This window comes from Arvicanthis niloticus, chromosome 7 (assembly GCF_011762505.2).
Source record: "Arvicanthis niloticus isolate mArvNil1 chromosome 7, mArvNil1.pat.X, whole genome shotgun sequence".
Classification (NCBI taxonomy): domain Eukaryota; kingdom Metazoa; phylum Chordata; class Mammalia; order Rodentia; family Muridae; genus Arvicanthis; species Arvicanthis niloticus.
In genome coordinates this window covers 9,448,754-9,461,769 of record NC_047664.1, presented here as the reverse complement: position 1 = coordinate 9,461,769, position 13,016 = coordinate 9,448,754, and the positions used below count along the sequence as shown (strand labels likewise).

Below are 13,016 nucleotides of genomic sequence, written 5' to 3'. Positions count from 1 at the left end.
AGATCAAATTTTAAGAAAATTTACACCATTTCTTTATTTGTGTAAGAATACTTACTCTTTCTGATAACAGGGAACTATTAATTTGGAGAAAAGGGAGTCCACTCTTGCTAAGATTACCTCTTATTTGCCTTGCTTTTAAAATTATGAAAATCGTTGTAAATATTTTGTCCTTTCTCATGATAGAACATGCTTGTTTGCTTCTATTAATATATTTAAATCTACATTTCATATGTTGTTACAATAAACCTAGTATTTCCCACCTAAATGTACCTAAACTGTAGGGCAGAGCTTTGCCATCTGCAAACCCAGTGAAGTTTGCCATAATGTGCCATTATTGTTAGGTTTTGATGTATACGTTTGTGGATTTAAATTGGTGCCTCTTGGGCTTTACTTCTCAAAGTATATGCATAGAGAGCATGCTCTAAGCAACTTGAACCCAGGCTGTGTAGAGCCACAGCCTCTTTCATCTTCTTCTGAATTTTGGCTGTGAGAGGAAGCAGGTTTGCTTCCATCTTCTATCTTTGTTAATATTCCGAACAGATACTCCAAAGAATAACCTGGCACGTTTTATTTGAGGTCCTTTCAAAACTCAAAATTCTCTCAAGAGAAGATAGATGGAAGGGATAGCCAAAAGACACGTCCATTCCAGTTTGGGAAAAAATGCTGGTTTTATTTTCACCACTCGGTTTTCTTGCACACAAACGTTACCAATAAAAGCCAGCTGGTTCAAATTTTGTCTGCAGATCTGAAACCCAGTGAATTTGGCTTGGCTTCTTATTTTGCAGAAAATGTTTCACACAGCTCAAATCTGGAAATACTGAAGTATACAAACCCTCAACAGAAACAACAGGAGAACATCTGTCTCCAACCTTCACTTTTTTTCCCCAACTCTGCTCTTAAAGGCTTAGGTGTTTTTAGGGGAGAAGGAAGTCTGCCACCAAGCATGAAATGATGCATGAATCATCCATGACTACCTTGGCTGTGTGCTTATGCCAAAAAAGAAAGATTAAAGAGTTGCCACTGATGAGTGAGACAGCTCACATTTTGGCACCACTATAGAGGACAGAAACATTTAAGATCACGGAAGAATATAAAGAAACAAACCAAAACAATATTGTTGCAATTTGAACAATAACAGTCTTTATTATGTGAAGGCATTGTGCTATCTTTTCCATTTTCCTGCCTATGCTTTCATTGGCTTAATCCAGTCCCCTCATTGCCTGTAATTGGGAATGGAGTTCATGCCAAGCCTGCATAAGATAAGCAATCTTTCCTCTATACTTTCTGCACATCAGGGTTGTGTATGTGAAGTCATAAAAGCCATTTATTATAAGTGTGTGTATTCCTGGCTTAAAAGACAAGTATTCATGAGACAGCAACATAATAGCATCAGATTCTTCCCATAAAATACCACATGTGAGCATTTAATAGTTAACTACTCTGGCACCTACACTCTGGAAAATTATCTTAGATGGAGAACTTCTATGGAAAGGGGTGTTTGGTACTTAGAGAAATTAAGCCTCTTTGATGAGGCCAGTAAGAAACAAGTAAAGGAATTTTCTAGGAATCCATTGGTAATGTCAAGTAGGTTAATCTTCCATTAGTATCAGGATTTCCATATTTTCTCTTGGAGTCCTTTTCATGAGCCCATTAAAATCCTTACAACATTAGAGGGACATTGCAAGAAAATTCAAAAATCACTCTGTTACCTTGAAGGCTGTAAAGCGCTCAAACAGCTTTTATTCTTCTCGTTGGTTACTCTCAATCAGTGTTCCAACTAGATAAAACACTGTGGAATGATAGAAACTTCCATCAAGACCTGTGTAAGTTCTCAATGATGTCTCAACAGTGTGCCTCTATAACACTGACGCCCTTTCTTCATCTCTTTCTCTTCTATTCCTCTACTTAGGGTGAGAAGGGTTCTTCAGATGGTTGTTTGGTTGTTTGGTTAGTTGGTTGGTTGGTTGGTTGGTTGGTTGGTTTGGTTTGGTTTTGGGTTAGCACCAAGGCTGCCTAATTTTCCCCATTCTATAAGTTTATAAAAGTTGGGTTTCTACTTTATTGTTGCGTTGGCACCTGAGTTTGGTGGATAAAAGTCCCCAGAGGCATATGATAAGGACTTTCAAAATAGCTTAGTTATTTAAGACTCTAGAGTTCACTAGTTTCTGATGCTGTCTACTTTGGTTGGGAGGCAAGGCACTCTAACAAGTGGGAGGCCACATAAATCAGTTGACAAGGCTTGTTTCAAGGGGCAATTCACTGTACTACTCCACTGTGATGTGGTATAGGTTCTGCAAATGAAGATTTCTTTTTTCTGGTGGTGTTGTAAGTACCCAGGTCGCCATGAGTCAGCTCCTTTGTCTTCAGTCACTCTGTTTCTAGTACAGATCACAGTCTAAACCTTACAACAGCATTCTGTCTAAGCTACATGTGGTAGTTATTACCTTGAAAATGTACATGAAGCATGTGTCTACAGTCTTAATAGCTACTCCCAACACTTCTCCATGTTTACTTTGATCCAGTCAGTTTCCCTCACCGTTCCATTTCAGCATGCCTATCCTACAATGGACACATGGTCTCTTTTATTGTTTTAGTTCTTTAAATATGGCCTGAACAGAACTTTCAACTGAGTGCCATCTCCTGACTCAGTGCTGGCTTAGCTGTTGCTATCCCTTTATCTGATTATATTTCTCTACCAATTGCATTGCTTGACTCCTGTATTGAATAAACTTAAACCTAGACTGAGCAAAATGTTGAGGCCCGGCTGCCCCGTATTTGGCGGCCACTGTATCCTGGCCCAAGCTGCCGCTCCGGTCCATGGGTCAGGGTCCAGCAAGAGAGAGAGGACAGACTCGAAGAATGGAGAGAGACCAGACAGTGTGATTCAATCCCGTTTATTCTTCAGTCTCTCTTCTTCTCTCCAAGTCCCAAATCCTAAATTCCTAGTCCCTAGTTCCTAGTCCCTAGTGCCTCCAAGTTCCAAGTTACTTCTTCCAAGTTCTCTTCCAAGTGCCTGCTACCTAATGCTTAATTCCTACTCCAAGTTGTACTCCAAGTTGTACTCTCTGAAGTGTCTGATTCTCTCTCTATAGTCTGATTCTCTGATCTCTGTCTGCCTCTGCCTTTTATATCTCTCACTTCTAAGCCATGCCTTTTGGTCACACCTTTAATCATGCCCTTAGGTCTTGTCTCTAAATCTGATCTCTACACTTCTAAGTCATACTCTTAAATTACACACCTTTAATCTCACACACCCAAGGTATCTAATCCAAGATTATCAGAGTGTGCTCAGCTGTTGTAGGCTATTGTAATCCAAGTCTCATGTCAGGGTATATGGCTCAAGATGGCTGCAAAGCTGATAGCTGCTTTCTGCTAAAAGTTGGCCCCCAACACTAGACATTTTTCCCTGTCCCTCCCCTACACCCTCTGTCTTATTAAGAATTTTGACTTTACTAACTTACCATAATTAAAGGTTTCTATGACTTACAATCAATTTCTCTTTTTCTAATATTCTATTTTTGTGCCATTCATATATACATATATATGTATATGTGAATGTATATATATGCATATGTATATATACACATATATATGTGTGTGTATGATATATATATATATATATATATATTTAAATTTCCTCCTCTTTCTCTCGTCCCTCCAACCCATCCCATGACCCTTCTCAAATTCTCTCTCAAAAAAATAGAGAGAAAGAAACATGGCTTCTACTTTACACCCATACTCTACAGGATCATTTGTATGCTCTGCCGTGTTTAATTGTCATTATTGGCTAAAAAAACATTATCTTAATTTAATAAACTTGGTTTCAGAAGACTTAAAAGAAAAACAAAAATTAGTCCAAGCCAAAACATTCAGCAAATTAGAAGGAGGTCTTAAGTCCATGGTAAGACATCAGTGACTGGCCTCTCCTTATGATGTGACCTGTGTCTCTAACTCTCTTGTCTACAGTGCTATGACTTATATTTTTATTTCTAATTATCATTATATCTTTGTAAAGTTACATAAAGTAACAGGATATTTAAAAAATACAAATTACCTTGTAATGCAATCTGAAGTATTTGTGAAAAAGTACAACGTGGTTCTGACTGGAGGTGTTTGTTCTAAACCCTTAATGCTTGTATTCGTATTAAATGCCCTTTACAATCATTATTAAACATGTTCTAGAAAGAAACCTGTGGAAAGGTAACTAAAAGCCGACTGTCCACGGTTCTCATTCTCGGAACTCAAACTTCACTCATTTGCTCCATCTGAGAAGTTAGTGATACATGTGCACAGAACTTCTTACCTTTCCTGTTTTAGCTGTGGACTGTACCCTGTGAGTGTGCACGAGGCATGGGCGTGACTTAGGTTGGAGCCTTTAAGTGATAAAAGTCCAGTACTTTAAGGTTAAACAATTTACCTGAAGAGCTCCTGGGCCTCTCAGTGTACCCCATGTTTGATATAAAGACTGATTTTCTTCTTGCTTTCTTTCAAGTCTTCACCTAAATACTCATTAAGGGCCAGCTAGATGGCTTAGCACAAAAAGCGCTTGCTGCTTAGGCCTAGTGATCTGAGTTTGATTCTTATGACCCATATAAAATTGGAAGGAAAGAACTGGCTCTACAAAGTGGTGCTCTCGTTTTTATATGCACAGTGTGACTCATGTTCCTGCACACACATGCACACACACACACACATGCAAGCACACACACATACATAAATTAAAATGTTTTCCTATACAGAGAACATCAAGTCCATAAAGAATATCTTGATTGCACAAATTTTCTCTCTCATGGTGTGTATTTTGCTGTTTACATATCCTAAGTAATATTGCACTTTTACTGAGATACTGCAGTAATATTGTGCTCTTACTGAGATGCTGCATATTTGTATCTTTTTGAATCAGTACACAGGTTTTATTTTCTGTACTCACGCAAAGTTAAACTTCTGTATGTTGCATGTTTAGAAAAAATAAGGCACTGCCCTGAAAAAATATAATTTAGCATATAACTGACATGCTTCAAATAGAATCCCCTTAAATCTGACACCATGGATAGCTGAAACATTCTAGTTTTAATTGTGTTTAAATGTGCATTGTGTGTGTGTGTGTGTGTGTGTGTGTGTGTGTGTGTGTGTATTTGTGCGAGCATGGTTATGTATGGGAATGAAAAGGCATGTGAAAATCAATCAACCTTAGAAGTCATTCCTCAGACGTCATCTACCTTGTCGGGTTTGTTGTTTTGTTTTGTTTTAAGTATTTCTTTTATTATTGGTTTCCCATACAATAATCTTGAGACAAGTCAGACACTGGCATCTGAGACTTACAGGTTCACCAAGGATGGCCAGCATGAAAGTCTCAGGCATTTTCTTGTCTCTGCTTCCCCAGCACTGGAAATACATTAAGTTAGCACCACAGCTGGGTTTCTATATTGGTATTGGAGGTAGAACTCAGGTCTTTGAGACTGCACAGGAAACACTTTGCTGACTGAGCTGTGACAGCAGTTTTTAAGTTAGTTATTGCTTCTGTGCTTATTGTCACACTTGACCCTTCACCTGCTAATTGATCCCCTGATTTCAAAGTAAGAATGAATCCTAAATTTCTTACCCATATCTAGAGGTCAGTGTGGATACTGACAAACCTTTCCAAAGAAGCTCTCTTTTTGTATCCCATAGTTTGCTACACATCAGTAGCAGTGTGGAGTGAGATGGTTGATTTGTTTGGATCCAGGGACAGAGAGAATGGAATCCTGTGCAAAAGTGGCTAAGAGCAATAGAAATCATGTGGCAATTGTTTATATATATATGTGTGTTTAGTAAACAAAAAGACTTTAAATTAGTATTTACATGGAGAGACACATACTATTTTAATGTAGTGTCTTCCTGCTTCCCATTGACTGGTTAAAAAATAAGAATCTTCAATGTATATCCTATACTCACCCTTGTTGTGGATAGGACTGGCTTGCATTTTGATGCTAATTCCACTATCCAGGGAGTTGATGCAGACAAGGGGTGAATCCTCTTGTGAACCTTTTCTCTAACTTAACTGGTAAAATAAAAGCTAGAGCCAGTGACTGGGCAGTGGAAGGGAAGGTGGAGCTGAAAAGTTTGGAGGAGAAGAAGGAGATGGGACAGAGAAAGAAAGAGAGGAGAGACAGAGAGAGAGAGAGAGAGAGAGAGAGAGAGAGAACCCCAAAAGGAAGGAAGGAAAATGGAGAAAGAACAGGGTGATTCAGATTATGCGTGGCATTAAATAGCTACAGGCAGCTATGAATTTGATATAAGGGATGGATAATTACAGGCCAATTTGTAATATTTAGGTGGGTAATTTGTATTCTTATCTATAGGCTCTTTAATTATCATGTGGGCATCTTGTGAACCTCCATCAGCAGGAAGCAGGGTCAGATCTCCTGCCTTCATGCTCTTGGAGTCAGCTTACACCCCCATTCCTCATCTCCCCCACCATCTGTACCCCCATTATCTCCATCACCAGGCCAGCTATACTGTTACCCAGTCATGACGTGGAGTCTACTCTCCTGAGCACTTTAGCTGATGAGGGGATGTGCCAGTTCACCCTCTCAAGATCCCAGGGCCAGCTCTCCAGACTGCTACACAGGTAGTGAAGGACGAAGGGCATTACCGCTGCACCCAAGCTGCCCCATGACAGATGAGCGGTAGGATCAGCTCACTCAGTCCCCTGCCACCAGGGTCAGCTCCACTGGGCTGCCAGGGTGAGGCACAGGGATCATTCTCCCAGTGCTGCTGCCAGTGAGAGGTGGGCCAAGCTCTGCACAGCCCGTGGTCAGCCATGTAGTCCTTGGTGGATGCCTGACCGAGGATGTCCCCCATGTTCCCTAATGGTAATATGAGCCAAGAACATTGACCCTAGTCCTAACAGCTGTGTAGCTATGAGCCCAGACAGAACCTTCAGCAGCAGCTCTGGCTGGGACTTCTCCAGGACCTCAGGTCGCTATTCTCAACAGGACATTCCTCTCCACCCTTGAGTCTCCAGTTCCATCTCTCTTCATAATGCTTGAGTGGCTCCACTTCTCTTCCTCTCCCATCTGTCCACCTCTCAAATTGTGGTGGATCCTGATGCAGGCTGGCCACGACGCTGGTGGCTGCAGGGTAATATCCTCCAGCAAGCAGGTGCCTACGGCCTGCGTACTCAATGCGTTCGAGGGCAGGTCTGTGGGTGGCATAGCAGTCTGCAGGTCTGTCTGTCTTCCTCTTCTCACACTGCACTATATGGATGTAGGCAGGCCTCTGTATGTCTATGACCCACCCATACCATGAGGCATAAGGCAGGCCTGTGGGCATCTTTTCCCACCTGTACCTGTTGGCATGGTGGAACACAGGTCTCTGTCTTTCTTCCTCCTTCCACACCATGCTGCCTGGATTTGATTTGATTTTTTTTTTAATGTGTCCTAGGCCTAAAGCAGCTTTGACCACCAAGCCAGGCATCAAGCTAGGATGAACAAAGAACTGACAACTGCTCTGTCCTGACTGATAGAAAACCAAGACTACCAACAAGGCATCCCTTTGCCCATTGCCAGGGGGAGAGAACTTTAATTTTAACTAATGTGTTTCAGTACATTACATGAACACACACAGAGAGAGAGAGAGAGAGAGAGAGAGAGAGAGAGAGAGAGAGAGACTTGTATCATATAACTGTAGGTGATTTGCTATCTTAGAACATTTTTTTCAAACATTTTCTTCTAGCACCTTATAGTTTCTTAGTATTTAAAGGTAAACAGACATAGTGTTGCCAGGGAAATAGTTTGAGAATGCTACAAGTCTTCAAAAATACTGTGCCTTTTGAAGTCAGCTTTCTAAAAATAGATGGCAATAGATCCACTTCAGTAAAATGGCTCAGATTCTCTCAGAAGTTGCCTGATGAATGGGCACTTGAAAGAGAAGTCTGCTCTAGAAAGAGATGAGTAAATGTCAAGTGGTCCAGCAACAAATGCCATGTGTTTGATGAACAAGAAAGGAAGGGATGGAGGAAGAGATAGAGGGAGAGAGAGAGGGAGAAATAAAAAGGGAGGAAGGAAAGAAGGAAGGGAAAGAAAGGGAGGGAGGGAAGGAGAGAGAGAGGAAAGGAGGGAGGGAGGGAGGGAGGGAGGGAGGGAGGGAGGGAGAGAGGGAGAGAGGAAGGGAGGGAGGGAGGGAGGGAGGGAAGGAGAGAGGGAGGGAGGAAGGGAGGGAGAGAGGGAGGGAGGGAAGAAGGAAGAAAGGGAGGGTTATAGTAAAATAGGCAGGGAGAAGTTGTACTGAAATAGATCCATTAATTAATTATCAGGATTTTACTTTTTTAAGGGAGAAAAGCCAATGAAAATAATACATACCACAGGAAAAAAAAATATAGTTTTTGACCTAGCCACAAAGAAGCAAGCCTTTCAGAGTAGTGAGGCAAGGAGCATCTAGAACTACAATATCCTCAGAGATGCTCAAGACTTTAAGTGCCCAGAGAAACCAGCAGTAGCCCTTCAAGATAGAAAAAGCACAACAGCAAAAACTGAATTCAGATTGTGAAGTGGGAAGGAGACCGGTCAGTGTGGAGGAGCTAGAACCACGGAAGGAAAACAGTCAAGTTCCAGGTCTGGGCAGAAGGGGGCGCCAGCATGTTTAGAGACTCCTTTGTAGTATGCCATTTACCAGTGGCTCCTTGAAAAACGTGGTCTCTTTAAAACACAATGAAGTGGGTTCCTGCATCCCCAGGGATCATGGCAGTGATCACAGGACTTCGTTTATTGCCTTGCTTGTTCTTTGACTATTTGTGTCTTGCTTGTTCCTTGATTATTTGCATCTATTGTATTGCTAGTTCTCAACCTAGAACTGACCTTAATACCTGCATGTAATTAAAATGGTATAAAAGCAAAAAGGAGGAGGGGGGATGGGATAGGGGTTTCTGATGGAGAGGGAAATGGGGAAAGGGGATATTATCTGAAATGTAAATAAATAAAATATCCAATAAAAAAACTTAAATAAAAAAGAAAGAAAAACACATTAAAATAATCACTTGTGTAAAGAAGAAATCTTCAATATCTAAACATGAAGCTTCAAATTACTGTCTTCTGTCTCTCTTGCCCATATGCAAGGCTGAGTAAGTTATCCCATAAAGCAAAATCTTTTTGTCTAATTGTGGTTTGTAGGAAAAAGGTTTCCATGATTTAGTTCATCAAACATGGCAGGGACAAGGTTTTAAAGTTTTAACATTCGTACTTTCATACAAATCATTAGACTTATAAAAACAGTGGCATAGAATTGGATTGCTGTGATTCAATATAATATGAAACAAATTATAACAATTTGATAAAGCCAAAGTATAATTTTAAATACTTCAATTTTTTAAATACTTCAATTATTTTCTTTCAGATTACCCAACTCCTAATGTCAAAGACATTTCTTCATATGAAAGAAAGCATTCAAAAGAAATTGCTCTGACTGGATTCAATTCTCCCTTTAATGGTCAGTCCCTTTAATGAAAATAATGCTTAGTGTCTCTAAAATACAGTGAATTGAAAATTATTTTTTTTTTGAGATCATAATATGATCACATCATCTCGACTTCTCTATTCTTCCTCTAAATCCTCCCAAATACCCTTCCTTTTTCTCTTTCTAATTCATGCAATACATTCATTTAAGTATACATGGATATATTACTAATATAACATTCTCAGTCTGTATGTTACTTGTATGTATGTTTTCAGTATTGGCCATTTGGTATTGGGTAGCCAATCGTTGTGCCCCTTCCCGAAGACAAACATTCCCCAGCTCAAACATTCCTCAGTTGCCTATAGTTCTTCATGTAGGGTTGAAGCCTCCTGGGCTTCCATCAATCCACATTAACATGTCCAGTTAATTTCTAATCTTTTCTACCCAGGAGAACTAATCTATGTTGCTGTGTGCATGGTAGTTACCTGTGGAGTTCTCTTCTTGGGGATGCTCAGGCTAAGGTAGGTGAATGCAACTCAGAAGAGAGGGAGTGGACAAAATCAGGAACTTGGATTGAAGGTTGAATATAGCTTTATGTGGGATAAGTCTATAGACTTTCAGTCTTCTGTGTAAGGAAAATGTGACCGCAGGGGATTCGTTTTATATTGCATTGCAGGTACATATGGATTACGGGTTCCCCCCAATTATAATATTTATCAATCTATTGCCTGAATTTCCCTACAGCAAACTGAATTGTGCTGTTTCCAGTTCACTTATTTAGAAAACTGATCAACTCACATAAGTCATGTATTGTATGATTCAATTACATTTACCTGAACACATATCATTGTGGCTTCTTATACATTGAAAGGTTTTGTGCAAGTTTTAATAAATATTTACTGAAAGACACATTCAATGAGGTCTCATGCCTACCCATAAAAAAGTGCTACTGTCTGTACTCTCTGCAAATCTTTTTCCTTACCTTAGCTGTGTTCATTACCAGAATATGTTGATTTTTATAGTTTTAAATTCCCGGATTTTAAAATATTTTAACTTCTTTAATATTGAAAAATAAATAACCTGTTTACTTTTAATTGAAAAGGACAACCTCATGTGAAGTATCATGTTCACTTGCTCAATAATTATACATGTATGCATATGTATATTTAGTTTGAATAGCATATATCTTTATATGTGTTTCTCTTTGACAATTGACAACATATAAAAGCTTGCTCAGTCAACTGCACAGTGCATGTACACATATTGCTGCCCCAGAAGCAAGCTAAGAAATATAATTACAGGACTTGATAACTAGGCAGGTATTGTTAAAAAAAAAAAAAGAAAGAAAGAAAGAAAGAAAAAACCTGAAGTGGCGATGTAAACAGCTAGAACAAGAAGCCAGTAGATGGTGAATCAATGCTTTGCCTAAGAACACTCACATTTATTTATTTTTAAATGCAACAACAGTTTAAAAACTTCTTGGCTTCAATGCTTCTAAATGTTTAATTTTTTTCTAAACATTTAGTTTAACATCTATCAAAACCAATACCAAAGCAAACTGAATTCTCCAAGACTTTAAGAATTGTCCAAAAATATATTGTATGGATTCCAATGTATTTTTGAAGTCCAAATAGTTAAAATCAATATCTAAGGAGAGAATTGCACAGTTAATTGACTATCCTGTATATGGCTTAAAATATTCGAAAACACATCTCAATTATTCTGCTTGCTTTATTATTTCATGACAAGAACACTGATTTGAAAAATAAAAAACCATAGTTTGCTATCCCAGGAAAACCCATACATAGAAGGGATGGCTCTTGACCTTTACTTTTTAGCCACATACATCATACGAAGTTAACATTGGCTAAATGGGCTCAAGAGGCCTCACATACAAAAAGCCACCACACAGACAACATGTTGGAGTTCCCCATGAATTTGACATAATTTTACCTCTGTTTTTACTTGAGTAAAAGTGCACAGTTTTTCACTAGAGGACAGAAAGAGTGTTATTATTATTATACACAAAAACTTGAATTTACTCTAATATATATTTATTGATTTGATCTTTGGTTTTTGTGGCACTAGGGATTAAACTTAAATAGTCTGCTGCATGCTAGGCAAAAGCTCTACTGTTGGGTCACAGACTTGGTTGTAATGCATATATTTAAGATAAATGATTCATACTATTAAGTAAAAATTATTTTCCACATAATTTAAAACTGTGTTATGTAGTAAGAACTAGGATTTTTAAAAATTCCAAAATCAAAGGCATCACGAACAGAACAGAATAAAACATAATCAGCACCAAAACTTCCTTTACCCATGATCTAAAATTAGAGAATCCTCCTAACAGATTTCAGTCACATATACCCAACAGCCTGTATAACCATGTGGATACAAACCCTTAGTCCATTTGAGGAGTTTCACACATGTTTTATATTGTCATACTGTCTTAAAGTAAGTTTTTAAGAAACATATAGTTGAAAACTTACTTATGTGAAAATAGTCCATTAAATAAGATTATTTGGAAACCATAGTAAAATATATGATAGTCCTTAGAGAGCCTTAGAATATTCTACTCTTAAAACTTTATCCTCAGTAACTTCAGTATCCCTATCCCTCAACAAAGATGCCACCCTAAATATAAGCATGCACACTTATAAGGAGCTGACACTAGCATCTTAACAACTTCTCTTATTTCCCTATAGAATACCAAGTAAAGAAAGAGATCCTTCACCTATTGAAATGCCTGGAGGTGTCATCATTCAGTGATCACTATCAACCACAAGTCCGTGTGACTAACCAATGGAAAATTATATTTGCCAATAATCTGATTTAAGATAGATTTGACAATATTTAGCCATTATATATATATAAAAAAAAAAAACAATGCCCGGTACAGTAATACAGCATAATGATCACAGATCTGTTTTTTGTTTTCTTAAAAAAAAAATGAGTAAATACTTGTAGTGGTGTCATATGATAACATTTCCCTTAAAGGCAACAGGTGTCATGTAAAATGTGACAGTTTTGATGAAAGACTACTGGTACACATATCTTATAGGACGTATCATAATTAGTGTGTGCATTTTTCTGAACAATGTTATAGTTTCCCATTAAATTGTTAAAATTAAAATGCTAATGAGAATGTTGACTATATTTTCTATTTACATATTCTTACTTCATGTTCAATCAATAAACAAATTGGTAACATTGAACATATTTGGTTAGATGACTGCTTATAAAAATAAAACCTGACATCCTAAAAATTTTATAATTTAAATAATATTAAATTTTATTAAATTTTACTTTTTGTTTGGTGTGTTAATATCTGTAATTAGCATGAATTTAATCATCACAAAATAAAGACATACTTAAATTGCTATTTTCTGTAATTTTTCTATACTGCTACTTTGGACTGGTTTGTCATCAATATAATTGTGTTTAGAAAATATATTTGCCAATTAATGAATATACACTTTACAAATGCATATAATCATGTTGGCATTAATAGTTCAGCATCTTAAGGCTGGATAGTCACACAAAATGTAAATATTTAATAGCCCAAAGACACCATGCAA

General features: G+C 38.1%; 1 protein-coding gene and 1 non-coding gene across 2 annotated transcripts in view; one reads left to right on the top strand and one right to left on the bottom strand.

Moving 5' to 3' along the window:
- Positions 1 to 12,251, top strand: part of Gfral (GDNF family receptor alpha like) — a 63,140-nt gene extending 50,889 nt beyond the window's left edge. The window contains exons 7-9 of the mRNA XM_034508159.2: positions 9,373 to 9,465; positions 9,881 to 9,953; positions 12,144 to 12,251. Coding sequence (XP_034364050.1) covers positions 9,373 to 9,465; positions 9,881 to 9,953; positions 12,144 to 12,207 — 230 coding nt within the window. The 3' untranslated portion in view covers positions 12,208 to 12,251. The remainder of the gene's footprint in view (positions 1 to 9,372; positions 9,466 to 9,880; positions 9,954 to 12,143) is intronic.
- Positions 7,413 to 7,555, bottom strand: LOC117713199 (small nucleolar RNA SNORA48). Its single transcript, XR_004607379.1, has one exon. It is a non-coding gene; the product is annotated as a small nucleolar RNA SNORA48 (small nucleolar RNA).
- Positions 12,252 to 13,016: the final 765 nt, after the last annotated feature.